The sequence below is a fragment of the Fimicolochytrium jonesii genome (assembly GCF_025526975.1).
Source record: "Fimicolochytrium jonesii strain JEL569 chromosome Unknown EV422scaffold_2, whole genome shotgun sequence".
Classification (NCBI taxonomy): domain Eukaryota; kingdom Fungi; phylum Chytridiomycota; class Chytridiomycetes; order Spizellomycetales; family Powellomycetaceae; genus Fimicolochytrium; species Fimicolochytrium jonesii.
In genome coordinates, this window is record NW_026515669.1 from 968,807 (window position 1) to 987,519 (window position 18,713).

At 52.4% G+C, this 18,713-nt stretch overlaps 9 protein-coding genes across 9 annotated transcripts; 1 reads left to right on the top strand and 8 right to left on the bottom strand.

Moving 5' to 3' along the window:
* Positions 1-268: 268 nt before the first annotated feature.
* EV422DRAFT_145119 (uncharacterized protein) lies at positions 269-1,581 on the bottom strand. The gene is made up of 3 exons (XM_053064844.1): positions 1,212-1,581; positions 609-893; positions 269-486 (listed from the first exon to the last, which is right to left on the bottom strand). The coding sequence occupies exons 1-3, from the start codon at positions 1,468-1,470 to the stop codon at positions 362-364; spliced, it is 669 nt and encodes a 222-aa protein (XP_052929358.1). The 5' UTR covers positions 1,471-1,581; the 3' UTR covers positions 269-361.
* A 122-nt stretch (positions 1,582-1,703) lies between these two features.
* EV422DRAFT_514587 (SGNH hydrolase-type esterase domain-containing protein) lies at positions 1,704-3,170 on the bottom strand. The gene has a single exon (XM_053069249.1). The coding sequence runs from the start codon at positions 2,967-2,969 to the stop codon at positions 2,160-2,162; it is 810 nt and encodes a 269-aa protein (XP_052929359.1). The 5' UTR covers positions 2,970-3,170; the 3' UTR covers positions 1,704-2,159.
* Positions 3,171-3,317: 147 nt separating this feature from the next.
* EV422DRAFT_145071 (uncharacterized protein) lies at positions 3,318-6,425 on the bottom strand. The gene is made up of 3 exons (XM_053064843.1): positions 6,075-6,425; positions 5,829-5,999; positions 3,318-5,749 (listed from the first exon to the last, which is right to left on the bottom strand). The coding sequence occupies exons 1-3, from the start codon at positions 6,325-6,327 to the stop codon at positions 3,666-3,668; spliced, it is 2,508 nt and encodes an 835-aa protein (XP_052929360.1). The 5' UTR covers positions 6,328-6,425; the 3' UTR covers positions 3,318-3,665.
* Positions 6,426-6,922: 497 nt separating this feature from the next.
* EV422DRAFT_514593 (argininosuccinate synthase) lies at positions 6,923-9,367 on the bottom strand. Its single transcript, XM_053069250.1, has 9 exons — positions 9,012-9,367; positions 8,830-8,934; positions 8,698-8,763; positions 8,446-8,638; positions 8,156-8,379; positions 8,030-8,090; positions 7,852-7,963; positions 7,575-7,786; positions 6,923-7,497 (listed from the first exon to the last, which is right to left on the bottom strand). The coding sequence occupies exons 1-9, from the start codon at positions 9,096-9,098 to the stop codon at positions 7,307-7,309; spliced, it is 1,251 nt and encodes a 416-aa protein (XP_052929361.1). The 5' UTR covers positions 9,099-9,367; the 3' UTR covers positions 6,923-7,306.
* A 176-nt stretch (positions 9,368-9,543) lies between these two features.
* EV422DRAFT_514594 (glycoside hydrolase superfamily) lies at positions 9,544-12,315 on the bottom strand. The gene has a single exon (XM_053069251.1). It carries the CDS (start codon positions 12,161-12,163, stop codon positions 9,854-9,856), a length of 2,310 nt encoding a protein of 769 aa, XP_052929362.1. The 5' UTR covers positions 12,164-12,315; the 3' UTR covers positions 9,544-9,853.
* Positions 12,308-13,716, bottom strand: EV422DRAFT_514596 (methyltransferase TYW3-domain-containing protein). Its single transcript, XM_053069252.1, has 2 exons — positions 13,431-13,716; positions 12,308-13,312 (listed from the first exon to the last, which is right to left on the bottom strand). The coding sequence occupies exons 1-2, from the start codon at positions 13,628-13,630 to the stop codon at positions 12,550-12,552; spliced, it is 963 nt and encodes a 320-aa protein (XP_052929363.1). The 5' UTR covers positions 13,631-13,716; the 3' UTR covers positions 12,308-12,549.
* A 39-nt stretch (positions 13,717-13,755) lies between these two features.
* EV422DRAFT_514598 (uncharacterized protein) lies at positions 13,756-14,349 on the top strand. The gene is made up of 2 exons (XM_053069253.1): positions 13,756-13,930; positions 13,998-14,349. The coding sequence occupies exons 1-2, from the start codon at positions 13,831-13,833 to the stop codon at positions 14,189-14,191; spliced, it is 294 nt and encodes a 97-aa protein (XP_052929364.1). The 5' UTR covers positions 13,756-13,830; the 3' UTR covers positions 14,192-14,349.
* EV422DRAFT_514600 (kinase-like domain-containing protein) lies at positions 14,350-16,182 on the bottom strand. Its single transcript, XM_053069254.1, has 6 exons — positions 15,869-16,182; positions 15,590-15,806; positions 15,203-15,519; positions 14,886-15,138; positions 14,722-14,824; positions 14,350-14,662 (listed from the first exon to the last, which is right to left on the bottom strand). The coding sequence occupies exons 1-6, from the start codon at positions 16,118-16,120 to the stop codon at positions 14,530-14,532; spliced, it is 1,275 nt and encodes a 424-aa protein (XP_052929365.1). The 5' UTR covers positions 16,121-16,182; the 3' UTR covers positions 14,350-14,529.
* Positions 16,183-16,764: 582 nt separating this feature from the next.
* On the bottom strand, positions 16,765-18,123 carry EV422DRAFT_514602 (uncharacterized protein). The gene is made up of 4 exons (XM_053069255.1): positions 18,014-18,123; positions 17,829-17,937; positions 17,456-17,761; positions 16,765-17,388 (listed from the first exon to the last, which is right to left on the bottom strand). Exons 1-4 carry the CDS (start codon positions 18,056-18,058, stop codon positions 17,051-17,053), a joined length of 798 nt encoding a protein of 265 aa, XP_052929366.1. The 5' UTR covers positions 18,059-18,123; the 3' UTR covers positions 16,765-17,050.
* Positions 18,124-18,713: the final 590 nt, after the last annotated feature.

The window sequence follows — 18,713 nt, forward strand, 5'->3', positions numbered from 1 at the left end:
TTCCTCGGCACACAGGCCTCTTGCGCTGCGTATAAAAGCAGGCCAGGGTTCTCGGAAAACCCGCTACTACAACACACATACACCAAAACCAATACCCGACGCTCTTTCCGCAACTCTTTCACGTTCACCTCACCCAAACCAACACATCTCAAAATGCCTTCCACTCGCTCTGTCATCTACGCTCTTGCCGCCACTGGCTGCGTTGCCACCCAAGCCAACGCTTTCTGGCTCATCCCCGGCACTAGCAAGTCTCACGAAGATGTCGCCCCTGTTGCGCCATCAGCAACGGAACGCTTTCGCCTTGCACTGCAAGACAAGTACAACCACATCGCATACAGCGCTTCCAAGGGCGCCGACGCAGTCACAAACTCCCACCCCGTCGCGACCGCCAAGGCCACCGCTGATGACGTGCAGAACTCTGGTGTCGTGAACGAGCTCCTCCGTGCTTTCGATGAGATCGCCTCCGATGTCGGTTACACCACCACCCTCGCCAAGGAGACCCTTTCCCGCGGCATCTACCTGAAGCAGGACGAGGACCAGTACGTGTTGGCCATGGACGTCCCCGGCCTTCACACCCGTGAGGTTGAGGTCATTTCCAACAAGGGTACCCTTCGCATCAAGGGTGAGCGCAAGTGCCCCAACGTCCCCGGAACCACCAAGCCCAGCCCTCTCTGCATTCCCCGCTTCTACGACGCCTCTTTCAGCTTCCCCTCCGACGCCGATGAGGAGAACGCCGACGCCAAGCTCGACGCCGGTGTCGTTTCCGTCTTTGTCCCCAAGCTCAAGGGCGAGTCCCGTGGTTTCGGCCGTGTGTTGAAGTTGAGCGGCGAGGCCGCCGAATGGGTTTACGAGGGCACTGGTGCCAAAACCGTTGTTGACAGGACCTCTGAAGCAGCCAACAACGCAGCCGATAGCGCTCGCTATGCAGCAAACGCCGCTGCGGCATCAGCAGCTTCGGCCTACTCCACAGCTACAGACGCAGCTGGTCGGGTGGTCGACACCGTCGTCGGTTCCGTCAAGAACGCTGGCAACGCTGCCCAGATTGCAGCTGAAGAGGCGACCGCATCCGTCGCCTCCGCTGCCTCCAAGGCAACGAACGTCGCCGCTGCCAACGCCAAGGCCGCATCCGCATCCGTCGCATCGGCTGCCTCCAAGGCAACTAACGTCGCCGCTGCCAACGCCAAGGCCGCATCCGCATCCGCCGCATCGGCTGCCTCCAAGGCAACTAACGTCGCCGCTGCCAACGCCAAGGCCGCATCCGCGTCGGTAAAGTCCGCCGGCGCCAAGGCAACCAACGTTGCTGCCGAAGCTGAGGGCAAGGGTTTCGTCGACCGTATCCACGAGCAATACGTGCAGCCCATCAAGGACCGTATGTACTCTCCCGGAAGCGCCGAGGGCAAGATCGAAGTCAAGGAGGAGTTGTAAACGGTTACCTCGTCGGCATTCTCCCATCTTCGCGCACATCATCATGCTTAGTTAGCTCCCCCGCCTATCCAATACCCTACCCATTTCACACACGAAATGATTCCCCCCCCTACCTGTATATTTTCGTTTTTGCTTCTGTTTTTATATCGCACTCATGATATCTTGGATATCGTTGACACATTAATACATTTTTGATGAGTTTCAAACAATCGCATCGTCGTTCGGGCCCTATTCTCTTATGTGCGTGCATGGTTTCAGGTGAGGGGCATGATTGTGGTGACGAGCGATCGGCTCGTGGACCTTTTGAGAGAAGCAGGAAGTGTCCGTAACTCGGGATGCCCTCATCAATTCGCTCCCAGTTGCCAGTCCGGTTGTAAGTGCTTCTGTAAGACGCAGAAGGGACCAGGAATGCGACGCGTTTCGAGTATAAAATGGATATGGATACGCGTTCTATAGGGATAGCCACCGATGAAGCCCCGAGACTCCGATTTCTCATGAATTAGCATGTCCTCTTTTGGACTGTATTGGAATCTGGATGCGACCGTGCGGGATGTGAACAAGTTTCACTCCAGTCACAGACATGCTTATCAACTATTATGATTTGGGATAAACGAGTGGGAGAACAGATGTCCGTTGCGAATCGTTATTGTTGAAAAGTAAGACGAGAAAAGCCCATCTACATCTACACATGGATACGCCATATCGGTGAGACTCAACACTGCGTCCTCTATCGCTCACGCACGAAACAAGCATGCTGGTACGTCCTTAACATCAATAGTGTCATACAAAGGCCACTTCAAGTTAACCTTCTCCCAATCCAGCTCCTTCCACTCCTTCTTGATCTTCTTCAACACCTCCCGCCCCAACACACTATTTCCCGCCGCGCTCAGATGAATCCCATCACTCAGCATCTCGCTAGCCACGTCCACATCATACACCACCTCCTCGCTGCCCTTGTTTGTCGATTTGCCGCCGAAACATGTGCTGGCCCACGTATCCAGCACCGGTACCTGCGTCTCGCGCGCGACCTCGATGCATGCGTCCCGGTATCGCCGTGTCTCTTTGACCGTGTGGTTGCTGATCGCTGCGGGGCCCCATCTTTCGACGAGATACTGGGCCCACTTGGCCTCATGGACTACGGGAGGGGATATGAGCAGGATGCGGGTGGTTGAGGAGAAGGCGCGGATTGTTTGAATGATTTGTTTGAGGTTCGAACGGTAGTCTTCTACGGTAACGTGCTGGTTGTTGGAACCCTTGAGTGCGGAATCGTTTGCGCCTAGCAAAATGATGACCAGCGCCAGTTTTGAGGGATTCAACGGCGCCAAAACCGACGGGAGGATGTGCTTGGCCCATTCGGTGTTATAGCCACTGTAGCCGCGGTTAAGGATATCATGCTTCCGAGCATAGGCGTTGGCCACGATTGAGCCCCAGCCGGAATTGAGCGGGTCGAGCGAGAACTGGGTCAGCGAGTCACCGAAAAGTACAATCTTGTCCGGGTCGCCCTCGGCGGAGATGGACGGAGTTGGGACGTTGTTCGTCGACATTGCTGGGAGTGACAGTTGAGTGGCCTCTAAAGTCTAGTTGATCTGGTAGGGCTAGAAGCGATGCTGTGAGAGTTTTTATGCGATGCGGAAGTCCACAGAGTTGTAGTCGGATGTGCCGCAGTGAACGAAGGAGAAAGAAGCGCAAAGACGCAATTCACATGGATGTCATGTTCGAGGGACAAGGCCTGGGACAAGGCGGGCGTCAAGACGCGGATTGCACGCGCGACAGACGCCAGACGCAAATAGGAGACGGTCAGGCCCATGCAGACGGTTGTCCAATAATGAGCTTCCACCAGATGGACAGGACGCAAGATGGACCGGAACACTCTCGTTGAATACGAGGATATAGTCTTCAGACGTACAGTACGATACGGCATACACATGCTTTTTCTACTACGTACATATATCACACGTACATTTGCATATACACACAAACAATCTACAAGCCTGCTAACACCCCGGGCAAAAGATACATACATAAAAGCGGCCAATACGTCGGCCAGTGAGATAAAAGATGCAATACACCTTGAGAAGAGCATAGCTCACGCCGGTGTTCCGATGCCGCATGGTAGTATTTCCATGATGACATGCAGATTCGTCCATAAGGCCAAGATTACAACGTCGTTGAGAGATCAGAGGGAAGCTCGCGCCAGCGCGACTCCTCTCCGTGCCTCCATATATACAGAAACTTCTTCGTCATCCTTTCCTCTCCAGCGTTCCAAAGAGCGCCCCTAGCGTCAATCTCTTATCCTCAAGCAAAGCAGCACTCTGAACTCCCTGCGTGTCAGGGCCTTTCGGCACTCCAAAGCGCGATGTGGGTGAGATCTGAGCCGCGGCGGCGGGCATCGGCACGGGCGGGTGCACAAACGGCAGTGTATCCTTCTCGACCGGCGGTGGGATGGTCGTGCGTGGCGGTGGTTCTTGCGGTGGAGTTCTTAGGGAGGCGGTGTGATGGGAGATGGAGCGAGGTGGAGCCGTCGGTGGTGGAGTTGGGGTATGTGCTGGGTCTGCCGGGTTTGCAGATGGCGATTGGGATTGGTCGTGGGAGCCATCTGCAGAATCTGGTTCCGGACACGCTGTGTAGACAGAGGCCATGCTGAGTCGGTTTGGATCATGGTGGTATTGCGCATCCGTGTTTGCGTCCTCGCTCGTCCTCATGACCGGGTACGGATACGAGTAGCGTACAAGCCCATGTTGAGCATCCACGCCGTAGTTCTGGTTCCGTTGAAACGTGTGGATGGTGGAGCCGTCGCTCGACATGGCGCCTTCCTCCGTGGACATACTGCGATACTTATACAGCATGAGCAGCTCATCTTCCGAGCATGTCGATAATCTCAACAGACCACCTGGATGATTCACAACGCTCTCGGCCACACTGCGGGCTTCCTTTCCGTTGGGACTGACGTGCATCGGCCAGATATCCGAGAGCCGTATCACGTTATGCAGCGTCGTGGGCTTCTTGTGGTCCCTAGATTGGTCCGCTCGTTTTTTCTCACTTTTGCTGTCAGAGTCCTGTCCTCTTTTCCACAAGCACCAACATACGCCGATAATTGCGAAGCACAGCAGGCCTGCTAGGGATGCAGAGACCGCGAGAAACGCCGTTCTATGCTTCCTAAAGATGCTGGATAGCGACAGGGACTGGGTGGTCGCGAAGCCCAATGAAATAGACGATGCGTCGGGGACCCATGTTGCTTGCACCGTATCGTAGATGTAGATCGTAGGGTCCGTGAGTAACAACGACTGTAAATTTGTGAAGTTCGCTCTGGCGCTTCCGAAGGCTGTTGCGCCGCCGGTGATGACCATATACGAGCCAATGACAGTGGCAGAATGGTAAGAGCGAGCTGAGGGCGCAATCGTTTGAGAGGAGATGATCGCATAAGGTGATGGGCTTGGTGTAGCACTGGATGCGACCGTTTGTGAGGGGACGGAAGCCTGCGGAGATGGGCTTGGTGGAGCACTGGATGCGAGGGTTTGCGAAGGCGTGGTGGCATCAATAGATGGGCTCGGTATACCACTGGGTTCAACCGTTTGTGATGGCGTGCTGGCACGAGGAGATGGGCTTGCTGTAGCACTGGCCGTAGCGGAGAGAATAGTCGACGAATTGGTCACCGATGTGTTCACAGCGGCGGCCAGACGCTCTACGGGCATACCAATCGCCGGCCCGGTCGTCGTCGCATCGGATGGCTTGACCGGGCTCACAGCCCAAACTCTTGCCCACTTCCACGTCCGGGAATCAAGCACCCACAGATCACCCAACAAGTTCCCTTCCGCATTCTCCCCACCAAACACGTACACTTTTCCACCTACACCGACGCACGACATGCCGCTCCTCGCACCGGGAGCGGCGGCACGAAACCACCCGGTGGCTTCTGTCCATATATCCTTTTTGACATCATAGACCCATGAATCTGGCAGCGGTTGCCCACTCATGTCTCTCCCACCCAGTAACAGCAGTAGGTTATCGGAGATTGACGCGAGACAAGAAGATTCCCTCGCCGCAGGTCGCCGCGCGAACAAGCCCGTGAAGCTCAACTGCGTGGCGGCGAACGGCTCGGATGCTGATGCTGAGAGGTCTATTGACCAGAAATCGGATTGAAAGCCTGTCGCGCCCACGCCGCCAAAGACGTAGATGTGTTCGTTGAGGTAGGTCGATGCATGGGCGTGACGAAGTGGTATCGTGGTCAGACGTTGAGGCTGCCATTGCATCTGCGACGGGTCGAATAGCCCGAGCCCCGGAATGAAGGCACTTGTACTGGATCCATCTGCCACCGTCAGTCCGCCTGTGCATCAAGTGAGATGAACGCGTTGTAAGCAAAGCAATACCAAAGGAGACATACCAAAGCAGCAGTGGAGACATACCGAAGCAAATCACTCTCCCGCCGCGCCGGTCAAACTCACACGTTTGACCCGTCGCGTTCATTCGGTTGGGATCAGGTATTGGCGTTGCGACCTCCGCCATGTGAAGCGACGCGTAGTCCATAGTTGTGACGCCGGTAGTTATCGCTTCTGCGGCTTTCCTGCGATCCTCACCTGTCGAGGAAAGGTAGATTAAGCAGTGATTCTCGAATCTCGATATTCTACTGCACACACGGATCAGCTGCTTACCATCCTTCCGATCGCCACCGGCATCCGCAGACCCGGCATCGCCCCCAATAATCAGCACTTTATCATCCACCGCCACAAGCGAGCCCTTCATGCGCGCATAACTCGTCTGTGGCAAGTTCGGCCCGGTCCCGGCTGGTAATGGTGGAGCAAAGGGAAGAGACGGGTCGGTGGGTGATGGCGCGGCGTCCAGTTCCGGGAGACCGAGAAGGAGTGTTGCGACTATGATCGTTAGGGAATGGTTGGGGCGGCGCATTGCGGTTGATGTGCTTATGTGGGAACGAGATGGGTTGAGATATGTGCTTTGAAGAATAACGACGCGCTTGGGGTTGCCGCTCGAACAAAAAATGGCATTGGCCTCCTCACGGAAGCTAGTCGTAGGCGGGAAGATGCTTGACCCTTAGTTGCTGGATCTGAAGGCTAGCCTGAATCCGATGGAGAGATGGTATTGTTTGTTCACGATGTTTGGCGCGTACGGTTCGACCAACAGCAGTTCTACTTTCTTTGCTCATGCACTGAAACTTTTCGCGCGCGAAAAAACCAGTCCAAACGACAGATGCTGGGTCAAAGAAATATGCACAAGCAAGAGAAGTCGGTGAGAACCTCAGTTCCAAGAAGTGCAGCGCATGAGCGGGAAAGGTCTTTTCTCGAACTATAGTTCGGACATATGTCTTTTCGCTTTGACTGACAGCGCGTGCTCGAGAGAGGAATGGCTTATCGACGGGGTTCCCTAGTTGTGGAAGACCTTCTTTCGTTCCAAAAGCACGCGTCAGGAAAAAGAAGGTTGGAAGCCCTTATGTCAGCACGCGTTTTGACGCCCTTTTCCCTCTGTTGTGCATCCCCCTTTCCAATTCAAGATGGGTGAAGCACCAGAGAGAGTCGCTTGCATGCACATCACAGAACTTTGACAGCCAAAGTGCTCTGAAATGGCATATCCTTGATCTGGATTTGAAGGTGTGCATATAAGACCCAAAGTAGTCCGAATCAGCAACATGGCACGAGTACGGAAGACACTCGTGTAAAGGCGTCGATATGTATATTTGTAGAGGTGTGAGGTGACGCCAATGTGAAGGCACGACGTCGGCCTATCAGCTGAGTCTCGAACGGCGAACTGCGGACTACATGCATCGACCATCGATGCTTCAAAATGGGATCAAACCCTTCGAGCAGATGACATGATCTATTCGCCAAGCCAACCGAAATGCTATCTACAAGAAAATAACGCCTACAAACTCTCAATGCTTCTCAGACCACAGCTGCTTCTGTCGCATGTGTGCCTTCAACCGGATACTTTGAATCTTGATGAACCCCTCGGAATCGGCATGGTTGAACCCGCCAGATTCGTCCATGGAAGCAATCTTGGAGTCGTATAACGAGTTTGGTGACGTTCGGCCTTCGATGATTACGTTGCCTTTGTAAAGTTTCACTGGAAATGGAAAGATTCTAATCAGTTTACTCCATGCTTGGTGCCGCAAATGCTCCAATGGCTTCAGGATCCCTTACGGTTTACGACGCCATTGACCGCCTTCTGAGACTGATCGATTGACGCTGTCAGGAACTCGCGCTCAGACGAGAACCAGAGACCATTGTAGAGAACTTCCGCCAATCGCGTGCCCGCTTGGTCTTTCAGGCGACGCAATTCACGGTCCAGGGTCAAGCCTTCCAGGTCAACGTGTGCTGCACGCAGGATGGTTCCTCCAGGAGTCTCGTAGCATCTGCACGTAGAAAAGATATCAGTCTTACGCTGTATCGTACTTCATGGGAATATTTCGATGCTTACCCTCGCGACTTGATACCAATGAATCGATTCTCCACAATGTCAACGCGTCCAATTCCGTGCTTTCGTCCGAGAGCGTTCAGGTACAAGAACAGCTCCAGAGAATCCGTTTGTGCTGTGTCCCGTTCATGGTCAGTATATTGGCCAGTTGGAGTACGGTCCGATGTTACAACTGCCTCACATGTCTGCCCATCTGTTATGTTCTCCACTTTGACCGGTTCACCGTTTACGAAATGGATTGCCTGCAACCCCACATAGCTTCAATATCTGCATGCGTATATCAGTTTCAGAGCCAAACGACACTTACGATTCGCTCCGGTGCATCGGGTGCGTCTTCTGGGTCCACAGTCAGTTTCCACATGTCCTTTGGCGGTGTAACGGAAGGGTCTTCTAGGATGCCGGCCTCGAACGAAATGTGGTACAGGTTTTCATCCGTAGACCATGGCTTCGCGGCGGTTTGGAAAACGGGGATTCCCTTCTCTTGCGCATAGTCTAGCAGCGCGGGCCTTCCCGGGAAACGTTCGAAGAATTCTGTAAGGAGAACAGATTGCGTGAGCTTTTATATAGGTCAGCCGGTTGATGCAACACCGCGCAAACCTGGGTTTCGCCAAGGAGCAATGACCTTGATGTCGGGATGAAGCGCATAGTAGCCCAGTTCGAATCGCACTTGGTCGTTTCCTTTGCCGGTGCATCCGTGCGATACATACTCACAGCCCTCACGGACCGCAATCTCAATCTGCTTTTTGCAAATCACGGGTCGGGCCAGTGCTGTGCCGAGCAGATAAACTCCCTGGAATGTGATGTTAGCTAAAGCACAGAATGACACGCAAATGAATGACTATCTCTTACCTCGTACAGACTGTTCGCCTTCACGTGCGCCCAGATGAGGTTGTCAACAAACTCTTTGCGCACGTCCTAAAGATACGGCGTTAGCCTCCTTCACGCCCAAAACAACCTATGGTCTCCTCTTTGAAAGTGTACCTCAATGAAAACCTGGGAAGCTCCAATCTTCAAGGCTTTCTCTTTAGCAGCCTCAAAGTCCTCCTCCTGTCCCACATTGGCCATAAACGCAAGGACCTCGTATCCCTGGAAGAACGCACAGGGTAAGGCCAGTTGTTAGTGTCAGTCAAATTGACGGCTTCCAGCAGAATGCCTTTCCATACCTGCTCGATAAGCCATGCGAGAATGCAGGAGGTGTCGAGACCTCCGGAGTATGCAAGAAGCACTTTGCCTTTGCCTGTTTTTGCCATTCTGAATATGTGATCTAGGCGGTGGGGTTTTCGCTAATGTTGGGAAAATGCCTTTGACGACAGTGGTTTTTTTTTGACGGGTTTGCGGGAATGCTGAGAACGGAACGCTGTGGAAGATGTATGGCCTGGGGAAATTCAAGTCCTGCCAAGTCTTATGGGTGCTTTTCTTCGGGCCTGCCCTGGACGGATAGCTTCATGGAAGACCCTTGTTTTGGCAAGCGTCTTATATTACTGCTTCGGGGGTCATATCATTTTGCGCTGGATCGAGTCTGGACCAGTTGAAATTGAAACGGCGCATGCAAGATGGGCTTATCTCTGGCGGGGACTGTGGGAACGCGTTGAGTCACTGCCCTGACTCAGAGCCAAAAAATGCAAGTATCCGCGGCGCCGAACCATCTCCACGGGCTGATCATCAACCGGCCAACAGTGCACCGACAAGAAGAACCGTAATGAACATTACCGAGACACTTGATTATGAGCAAATGAATTCTATGCTGTTCCTCCTTCATCTGCTCCCCGCAAGGAGCCAACTGGGCAAACTATCAACTTCCAGAATGAAAAGCAGTGGCCTGTCTGGCCATATATGCACACTGTACGAGCTAGACCGCCGAAGATAATGCATAGGCTCGCCCAAACCCCGTAAAGAGGAGGTTACTGAGAGGAATCCATCCCCACAAATAATCCCTGAAATTCGTGCAGTGCGGATTGGAAAGATTCAGAAAATGCCATTGGTGTCTATGATACAGTTGCGATCGTCAGCGTGATACTTCCTCAATCGGCTCCACTTTGGTATTCGACGGCTCCACTTTCGTATTCGACCCTACATTCCCTCCAGCTTCCAGGCGCACATGTACCTCCACACCTCCTTGCTCTCCTCCATCAACCTCCAAAACCAGATGGACGCCATCCCATCTCCATCCGTTTGCCGCATCAGCGGGCTCGACCATCACGCGAACGCAACCCCGGTCGGCCCAGGGACCTCTTAGTGGGACATAGATCACGGTGTCTTTCTTGGAAGGTTGCGCGACAAAGTCCAATTCGAAGGCTGATGTGGCCGTGGACGCGCTCCGGAATGTCGATTGTCTCGATACGGTTCGCGTAGTGCTCTTTACGGACGACTGTCTTGTCGCCGGGCGTGATGACGAAGGGGTTTGCGATGCTACTATGGAAGCTGCTGGGCGAGGTGGTGGTGGGATGTACGAAACCCGTGTCGGCGTCCCGCTCACCAAGAACGCGTGAGGTCGTATTGCGGCCAACCCCGCTCGTGCCCCTTCCCAGTCATTCCCCGCATCGTCTTTCGAATATAATGATAAATCCTCGTCGTTCCATTGATCGCCCCATTGGTGGCAATTATCAGGGCAGTAGTTCCACAGTGTAAAATGCAGCAAATTGGATTCCATGGCAGCCAAATTGGCGTCCAACGCCAAGTGATGATTTTTATAATCTCCCGTGATATAAGCGACGCGGTTGTTGAGGTCGAATGGAATACCAAACTCGCCAATGAGAGTGGGTATCTGATCCCCAAGCCTCTCCGTCGTCGCCTTCTTGATCCACGAGAGTTGCAGGGCAAAATTTTTGCGGATACCGTTATAACCAAAACTGAGAGAGGATAGCAGCGTCTTGTACATCCCAAACTTCCAACCGACGTAATCGAGGGTGAAAAAGCTCGTGAAGCTCTTTTTGATGAGGGTCATCCCATCGTACCAGTGGGGCGCATTTATGAATCGGCCGGCGATATCGCTATCCGCACCCTCCCAATCGAAGGGAGGTGGTCGGTGATTGACCGGTGGGTCAAGGAAAATGATGGCTGATGGGTGGGCCCCTCGTAATGCTTTCGTAAAGTCGCGGACGAAGGGTTTCCAGAACGTCAGGGTCCAGTCGTCAATGATATCGCCGCTGACTGGATCGCGTGCAAAGTAGTCTGGTCGCAGAAGCTTCCCTGTCTCGGGGTCCCAAACGCCATGATCGGCCCAAATGCAGGTTTTCCCTTCCCGCCATGCCCGCACTTTGGACTCGTTTATCGTAACTGAGCCAACCTTCCCCGGGCCATTCCATTTGAAGTCACAGTCGGCTACTGTGACGGTTGCGCCGTTGCCTGCGAGCATACCCTCAAAGGGCGAGGGCGTTGGGCCCAGCTTGAGTTCCCATTCTCTTGGCACTTTGCCACAATGCGCAATGCCGATGTATCCACAGGCTGGTTCGTTCAGCGTGTCGTATCCGACAACAACATTGTCTAACAAATCTCCTTCTGACTTCAATCGTTCCGCTAAAACAACATACGACTGGAAGTAATGCCGCTGGAGATACGTCTGGATGTTCTCTCCGTCGACTAAACATTTTGGCGCAAACGTCTTCCCGGCGAAGAAGAGAGTGAACATGGTCGCTGCTGCAAGCTTGTTGTAATTGGTTGACCATATCATGCGCGGAACGGCGGTGACATCTGGATACGTGTTTTGCGAAATGCAGGCTCCCGAGGGCGCAAGATTCTCCAATTCGAATCCTGCAAGCTCCAATGTCCATCCCGGTGCGCCACTTCCGCCCGTAAAACGGGACCATACATCCTGATGAGGATCAATCAAGCATTTGAATCGATACTCTTTTGCTTTCCGGAGCACTGCCACCAGATAATCGAAATACTCCTCGTCATATTCTCCGGGGCCTTTGTGCTCAATGGCTTCCCAGGTGACAATAAACCTGAGGAACATGAAGCCCCACGCAGCTAGCCTTCCAAAGTGCTCGTCCGCGTCTTCTAAAGGAAACGGCCTCCCAACAAAGCTGACGTTCCGATGATCAAAGAAGCCTTCGGTTGTATGCGTTGTGATGTAGGGCTTGAAAGGCATTTTTGAAGCTCCGCTGAGGTTGATACCACGAAGGAGGACGTTGCGGCCCAGGCCATCGAGGATGAGGCCGTCATGAATCTCAAGCGGGGTATCGGCGTAAGAGGCAATGGGCGACGCTTCTGGTGGGTGATCCTGCTGCTTCTCGGCCTCCCGGAGCAGTGGCTTGACGGGTGAAGATTGTTTGGCGGCGTCCGGTTCGTAAGTTTCACCCATTGAAGATGGCATGTGCGTGTGCGGGCTTTGCGAGGGTAGGCCCAGATCTAGGTGCACTGAAAGCTTCCTGTGGCACTCGATTCAACAATAAGAAGCTTCTCCAATCAGGCTGTTACTTACGGTGGGAATTGGCTAAAGCGGACAGGTATACATGGCCAGAACAGGGCTGCAAGCTTGGCGCTTGACAATTGAACGCAAACAAACAAAGGGCAGCTCCGGCAAGAGGGCAAGCAAGACTCACGCGATTGTGCTCACGTCACGCCTGTCCTCTTGATACCCCGCTCTCTCTTCCAACTGAATCTGAAGTACCTAGATCTACACTGCCATCTATGTATTATAGACGATTCGGTTCTACATAATGTACGGGTGAAATATGCTGCGAATTCCGCAATTGGATTTCATTCGCCTTCATCGGGCGAGCCATTACCAAATTTCCCGACTTTCTCGGCTCGTAATTTGGCCGCTAATGCGAGACCTTCTCGTTGCTTCCGCTCCTTCCTTTCCTCCTTCGTCTCAATCGTCGCCTTCGCATCCGTCGATAAAGCCTCCATTCCCGGTTCCGAAAAAGCGGCAGTGATGCCTGCCTTGAATTTATCGATTGTCTGCTGGTTCTTCGCGAACTTTGCGTTGGCTAAAACACTGAGGAATTCCACATGTGCCTTGGACGCAAACAGATGGACTGTTCCATTGGCATTCGGCCGATCGTCGCTGCCAGCCGCTTCTGGTACGTCCAACCAGCCCAGAACCGCGTCAATCTTCAGGCTCCCACGTATTTGTACCATCCGATTCTGAATGCCACTGTTCGCAAAGCCGCACGCCAATGCCACGGTCAGTAGAGCATCGGCAGCTTCTCGTGTTCGGGCAAGTACGTGCAATATGAATGGTTCGAACTTGAAGTAAATGATGGGCACATTGATGTCATGTGGCGTGGACGTCGTGAATCGCAATGAGCAATCCTCCTCCTTGTGGTTTGGGAAGAGCATTGACCAAAGCTTGTCGGACGCTTCAGCCGACCCTTCAGAACTGATGATCGTTGGTAAAGGATCATGTGTCACACTCAACCAGGTGCCGCCTTTCGTAACCTTCTCTGCTGTTCCCGGTGCAGCATCGACATAGACCGCAACTCGTCCAGAGCAGCTTGAGGTCGTTACTAAATCAGTACTGGAAGAACGTCAGAAATCGCACAACAAAGGAAAAAGTCAGACCGATCTGCCCGTAGGGTTAGTTTGTGCCCCTTTGTGCCAGCACATTTCTCTAACGTTGATAGAAAGCAACATACCACTCATTTATGACGTTCAATAGAGGAATAACGGGCGTATCTATGCTGCCTTTTGGCGATTTGTCTATTGTATACGCGAGGATATCTTTCTTCCGCTGGTCAAAGCTTTCCTCCTTGAGCCCCATTCTCATTAGCGGCTTCCCTGCTCTACGACCCTGTCTTGAGACTATTTTTGCTGCACTTGTCACAGCGGATGCCATTGAGAAGCCTAAATGTTGCAGGTTGCAGCCTGGCTTTTGGAGGACCTCGATCAAATTTAAAGGTTCAAGAGTCACGTGGCGCACTCGTTCGCCGTTTTCTGGGCAAGTCAGGGGCAAGTGACTTCTGAGGTTTTGACATTTGTCGTCTTCATATACAATTCTCAGAACGCAGATACCTTTACGAGCGCACCACCGCTGAAATGGCACAAGGAAAATTCAAGAAGGCCTCCGCCGGCCCGTCGTCAGTCTTGGCAAAAAAGCACCAGAAGAAGGAGCTCACTGGGCCAAAGAAGCGTGAAGGTGCGTTTGCAATGCCATTGACCACCACCGACTGTCAGAGTCTCTAGAAACTGATTATTCTTCTCAGGCAAAGCTATCGCACCAAAACACCGAGCACTCATCAGTCAGAAGACCTTGCAAAAAAAACTCTCGGCAAAATCGATAGTGCAGACGGAGCGTCTCATGGCCGCTCGCGCTGGAGCCACGGGAAAGCTGACGATAATGAAGAAGTTGGGGGAGCAGGCTAAAGCAGAGTTGGACAAGGCCAAGGCAAAGAAGTAGACGGATCGATGAGAAGTTTCGTTCACTGGTCGTGGCGCCGTATTGGTTAGCACTTGTCCCGGGACTTCAAGCCGGGCACTTTTTGGAGCATCTAGTCACAGTTCGTAAGCAATATTGTACATACTATTCCCCAAATATCATTCCGACAGTACGAGATATCGGGGCGTGAAGTTCAAGTCTGTGGTGCGCCCATTTGGTCCCCCTTCGACCCGAATGGCACCTCAGGGATGGGTTGTGTGTCTGTGATTGTCATTCAGGTATATCAAGGACCTCCAATCCTTCCGTGCACGTCCAATTGCTCATAAGACGTCCCATGGGTGCTATCTGGAGTGTCTGCATCATTTCGCATCTTGGATCGTCAGATCTTGCATTCCCTGCAACTCGTCCTCAATTCCTCCGGGGTGAATCTCCGTCAAATGAGGCGATTTGTCGGCCTGGTCCACATTCGGCAATGTTGGCGGGTGACTCGTTCTGCATGGTTGAAAGCATGAGTATCATGCCGTTTAGTGTAATCCAGAAGGAACACTTACACTCTTGGCGACAATGGCTGATTGAGTGACAGTTTCCTGTCTTGCTCCGGATTCGGCTTTTGACGCAAAGCCCTCTGCGTCGCCAGCTCCTTGATGATCAACTCTGCGAAACTGATATATCAGCGGCGCAGTTCATCTTTGTATAGGTTTCTCCCCAAATCTACCTTTGATAGACGGAATATCATCTGCATCCTCGAACGAGAAATCAAACATCTGCGGGTGTGTTGGTTCATCATCTTCCATATGGTAGCTTCGCAAGTACGGGTGGCGTAGCCCTTGGTCCGCCGTGATGCGTTGGGTGGGTGAGTATGCAAGAAGACGATCGATCAGGTCGATCCCCTCAGAAGGTGCGGTTGTAAAGATTTGATCCAGCTGTCGCTTTGGACGCTTCCTCCACGAATTTATGAGCTTGTACACCTGTTGGAGTAGTACATATGTGAGCAATAATCATCTTCTCTCTGGGGTCCCTTTCAGACAGTACCTTTGGAGAGCAAAGCCCCATAGCCGCCAAGTCTGGCGGCGTACCCATCATATCGAAGATCGTCTCAAGCTGATTCACAAAGTCCCTTCCTTTGAACAGCACTTTCCCGACATACAGCTCGCCGAAGATGCATCCAACAGACCACATATCCAGCGACATGTCGTAATGACGTGGGGATAAGATGACCTCGGGCGCGCGATAGTAACGAGTCGCGACGTATTCAGTTTGATAAAGGTGTGCATTGCTGGTGGGACGGCCACGTGCGAGACCGAAATCGCAAATCCGGAGGGAGCAGTCGCTGTTGACGAGAAGGTTTCCTGCGGAATGCAAATCCTCCCGTAAGGATCATCACATAAGTGCAGAAGGGCCGTCCTCTCTGATTGATACCCGGCTTCAGATCCCTGTGCACGATTCCCGCGGAGTGCATCCATTTCAACCCTCTCAAGATCTGATATATGAAGTATTGGCGATGCTGCTCGGACAGCACTTGGCCGGATTTGACAATCTGTGCGAGGTCCGCCTCCATCAACCCCTCAACGAGATACAGCTCGTTGATGTATGACGGATCAGTCGTGTTTGCTTCCGCTTCTATGAACTCCGCGACCTTTTATAGTAGGATCAGTAAGGGAAACGACCTGCTGGTATCGAAAAGAGGCTTTTACAAACATTGTCGTTTCCGTTGAGATGCCGAACAAGCAACAACTCCCTCAAAGCTCGCTTTGCCAGAATCAACTCATCGAAATTCCGTGCCCCGATTTTCTTGATGGCTACTTTCGCTTCCGTCTCCCGATTCTTCGCCACCCATACCGTTCCATAAGCGCCCTTTCCGATGATCTTTTGAAACGAGTATTTAACGGAAATGGGATGGGCGAGCGAAGGGACGCTGGTTGAGCGTGGGAGGCCTGCCGAGTCTGTCATTATAAGCGAATTTCCTTCAGTTCCAGTGATCACAGGAATACAAGGTTCGGAGGGGAATGAATATGCGCCGTAGCAAAGATACGAGGATACGCACCCAAAAAGCCTTTAACTCATTCAGACCGCCAATGATTACCTAAGTTTTGACAGCGTGATTGGAAGCCCGTCAGTTTCCAAATTCTCTCGCCATTTACTTGCCATCAATAATGCTAATTTCTTTCCTCGATTCCTCTCAATGGGGAAAGCATGTTTCAGTGACGTTTGCGTCAGATCTAGGTTAAGATGCGCGACCTCCCAAGTGTCCCGTCTTGGATGAGCAAACCGCCGAACATCAACGAAGTGAAATACGATAGACCCCATCAGAATGCTTGAAGCCCGGAAGAGGTTTCACCTCCAAGATGCGCCGAGGTTGGCAACGAAAGTCTGGTGCTGGCGTCATAAGCGCTCATTAGCGCTCTCCAGCGCACGTCCTCTTCCATAGCAAGCTCGGCGCAATGGTTGAATGTTCCGCATCGTTAAGAGACTTCCTGATTTGGCGGATGCTTCGTGGGTTTGCCTTCTTCCAAGCCGGTCACACTATGACGCTCGCTCAATATTTTCACACATCGATTCGAGTTCCGAACATGCCGCCGAAGACTCGTGCAAGCCCAAGGAATTAATTGAAACTGCTATGATAATTGCGCTCGAATGCCACCTTGTCCGAGGAGGGAAATTTCATATGTCTATCTACTATCTATATCACAGACGTTTCCACATTATCTGAAGAGTGCTCTCAGATCTGATTCCCCATCTCCATCCACAAAGTGCGCACGTGATCAGACAATTGTTTGTTACGCCGCGATGTTTCTCAGAAGGGAGAACATGCCCAGAGGACAGCGATCCTGATTGTTATGTCACGAGGAGTCCTGCCGTTGTTCGTGTCATACTAAGGCCCTACAATTTCCCCATTGCCACAAGAGGCATCACTTCAGTCAAATCGTGCCACTTCGAAGCCAAAGGAATCGGCACATCCTCGAAAATGCCCGCAATCCCGAGGATGGCAAGTGTCATAATCCCTGCCGAAACAAGCAGAGCAGTTGTCCAGGTTCCAGGGTTGACTCGTTTTCGCATCAACTTCATGCTCGAGAGAGCTTGCTGGATACCGAAGGCCGTGTGATAGATCCCAGCTGTTCCCAATATGATGTAATATGGATAGAACAAGGGAGCGGTCCAGTCGGCCCGGAGTGAATGGGTTACAAAAGTCAAATCGATGATGGACGTGTCGGGCAAGACTGTGGAAAGGTATTGTAAGTTTCTTTTACCAATATTCGCTGAGGCAAAAGAAAAACCCGTTCCAACCTTTCAAAGGGGTAATTCGTGTCGCCAGAACGTGGACGCCCACCAATGCGGTAAGGACATAGCCGCTCAGGCGATGGAACTGCAATTCCCGTTGTGCTGCTGTCTGTGCGGGTTTTTTCACAACTTCTTCAGCTGCGTTTGTCCGCTCCATCTTCTCCGCGCTATTCTCCAGCTTATCCTTCTCGAGGCGCGAATTGAGTTTTTTGATGTTCCTCGTGCGAATGACGACCCTTGCTAAGCTGCTTCCAATGTGGACTACTAGTGACGCACCAACTACGAGCGGCTCGACAACAGGGTTCTGGTAGACTGGTCCATTTCGTCAACTTGACATTCCAATTAAGAAGAGAGTGCACCACAGGTGAACTTAACTTACAGACTCGGGACGCAAATAAGGCTGTATCGGCAAGGGAAAAGCTGAAGCTGGCTAATAAATGTCCACCAAGATGCAAGGCAGAGAAAGAAGAGAAAGCAAGGCCAGAGACCTGCCAATTTGGCGTTTATAAGCACATAAGTCAAGTATGCAGCGATGAATGAGCAAGCAAAGATAAGGAGACGCACCTGCTGAACTCTGGCCAGGGTTCGGTCGACCGTACGTAGGTCCATTGCAGATGCAAGCCCGACGGGAATATACTGTATGTACGTAGTTGGGCTCTTGGTTTGTTTCCAAGTCGAACCGTTTGGTGATCGACAACTCACCATCACGAGTCGCGCTGTCGATTTCCTTGTGGGTCGGAATCCATGGAATCCGACCCTGTCAACTTGATTTCTCTCATCCTCGAACGGCTTTTTGCTCGGCTCGACATTGGGTTTACCGCACTCTGGCCGACATGACGATTCCCACTTTGAGCTCTCCATACACTCAAGCACATAAGTTTCAGATTCGTTCTACATGCACAGCAAGGAAAGACGAAAGGGACATAATCGGAGTGTTGGAAGTCTTCACTCTCATTCCGTATTCTCACCCATGCTGTTTTGGGCAGCATTCCAGAACCGCGTGTAACCCCAAACCGTGACATAAGCACCTGCTCCCACAGCGTTTTTGATCAGGGAATCGTAAGCTTGCCTGGTCCCATTCGTTGCTTAGGCTCAACACATGTGCAGCGCCCTTCCCGGAGGCTCTCCAAGGTAAAGTCTACGCATTGTTTCAGGTTGTTGTTTGGATGAACTGGACGGTCGCTGACGCTAAAGTCAGGACTTGGCACCGACCTCCTAGAGCCTGCCAGCTGTTGAGGTGGTAAAAGATTGTGGGATGGGGAGC

What these genes read in the sequence shown, in the direction of transcription:
- EV422DRAFT_145119 (XM_053064844.1), bottom strand. Translation starts at nt 1,470, where the DNA reads ATGATGATGTGCGCGAAGATGGGAGAATGCCGACGAGGTAACCGTTTA. An exon ending in CGTTAGTTGCCTTGGAGGCA is followed by an intron (nt 894 to 1,211) that starts GCCGATGCGGCG and finishes GCGTTGTTGGCT; the next exon opens with GCTTCAGAGGTCCTGTCAAC. An exon ending in GCTCACCCTTGATGCGAAGG is followed by an intron (nt 487 to 608) that starts GTACCCTTGTTG and finishes CTCCTTGGCGAG; the next exon opens with GGTGGTGGTGTAACCGACAT.
- EV422DRAFT_514587 (XM_053069249.1), bottom strand. Translation starts at nt 2,969, where the DNA reads ATGTCGACGAACAACGTCCCAACTCCGTCCATCTCCGCCGAGGGCGAC.
- EV422DRAFT_145071 (XM_053064843.1), bottom strand. Translation starts at nt 6,327, where the DNA reads ATGCGCCGCCCCAACCATTCCCTAACGATCATAGTCGCAACACTCCTT. An exon ending in CGGTGGCGATCGGAAGGATG is followed by an intron (nt 6,000 to 6,074) that starts GTAAGCAGCTGA and finishes TTTCCTCGACAG; the next exon opens with GTGAGGATCGCAGGAAAGCC. An exon ending in CGGGAGAGTGATTTGCTTCG is followed by an intron (nt 5,750 to 5,828) that starts GTATGTCTCCAC and finishes CTTGATGCACAG; the next exon opens with GCGGACTGACGGTGGCAGAT.
- EV422DRAFT_514593 (XM_053069250.1), bottom strand. Translation starts at nt 9,098, where the DNA reads ATGGCAAAAACAGGCAAAGGCAAAGTGCTTCTTGCATACTCCGGAGGT. An exon ending in TCGCATGGCTTATCGAGCAG is followed by an intron (nt 8,935 to 9,011) that starts GTATGGAAAGGC and finishes GCGTTCTTCCAG; the next exon opens with GGATACGAGGTCCTTGCGTT. An exon ending in AGGCGAACAGTCTGTACGAG is followed by an intron (nt 8,639 to 8,697) that starts GTAAGAGATAGT and finishes ATCACATTCCAG; the next exon opens with GGAGTTTATCTGCTCGGCAC.
- EV422DRAFT_514594 (XM_053069251.1), bottom strand. Translation starts at nt 12,163, where the DNA reads ATGCCATCTTCAATGGGTGAAACTTACGAACCGGACGCCGCCAAACAA.
- EV422DRAFT_514596 (XM_053069252.1), bottom strand. Translation starts at nt 13,630, where the DNA reads ATGGCATCCGCTGTGACAAGTGCAGCAAAAATAGTCTCAAGACAGGGT. An exon ending in TTGAACGTCATAAATGAGTG is followed by an intron (nt 13,313 to 13,430) that starts GTATGTTGCTTT and finishes ACGTTCTTCCAG; the next exon opens with TACTGATTTAGTAACGACCT.
- EV422DRAFT_514598 (XM_053069253.1), top strand. Translation starts at nt 13,831, where the DNA reads ATGGCACAAGGAAAATTCAAGAAGGCCTCCGCCGGCCCGTCGTCAGTC. An exon ending in TGGGCCAAAGAAGCGTGAAG is followed by an intron (nt 13,931 to 13,997) that starts GTGCGTTTGCAA and finishes TATTCTTCTCAG; the next exon opens with GCAAAGCTATCGCACCAAAA.
- EV422DRAFT_514600 (XM_053069254.1), bottom strand. Translation starts at nt 16,120, where the DNA reads ATGACAGACTCGGCAGGCCTCCCACGCTCAACCAGCGTCCCTTCGCTC. An exon ending in GCACAGGGATCTGAAGCCGG is followed by an intron (nt 15,520 to 15,589) that starts GTATCAATCAGA and finishes TGCATTCCGCAG; the next exon opens with GAAACCTTCTCGTCAACAGC. An exon ending in TGGGGCTTTGCTCTCCAAAG is followed by an intron (nt 15,139 to 15,202) that starts GTACTGTCTGAA and finishes CTACTCCAACAG; the next exon opens with GTGTACAAGCTCATAAATTC.
- EV422DRAFT_514602 (XM_053069255.1), bottom strand. Translation starts at nt 18,058, where the DNA reads ATGGACCTACGTACGGTCGACCGAACCCTGGCCAGAGTTCAGCAG. An exon ending in CTTATTTGCGTCCCGAGTCT is followed by an intron (nt 17,762 to 17,828) that starts GTAAGTTAAGTT and finishes GAAATGGACCAG; the next exon opens with TCTACCAGAACCCTGTTGTC. An exon ending in ACGAATTACCCCTTTGAAAG is followed by an intron (nt 17,389 to 17,455) that starts GTTGGAACGGGT and finishes ACCTTTCCACAG; the next exon opens with TCTTGCCCGACACGTCCATC.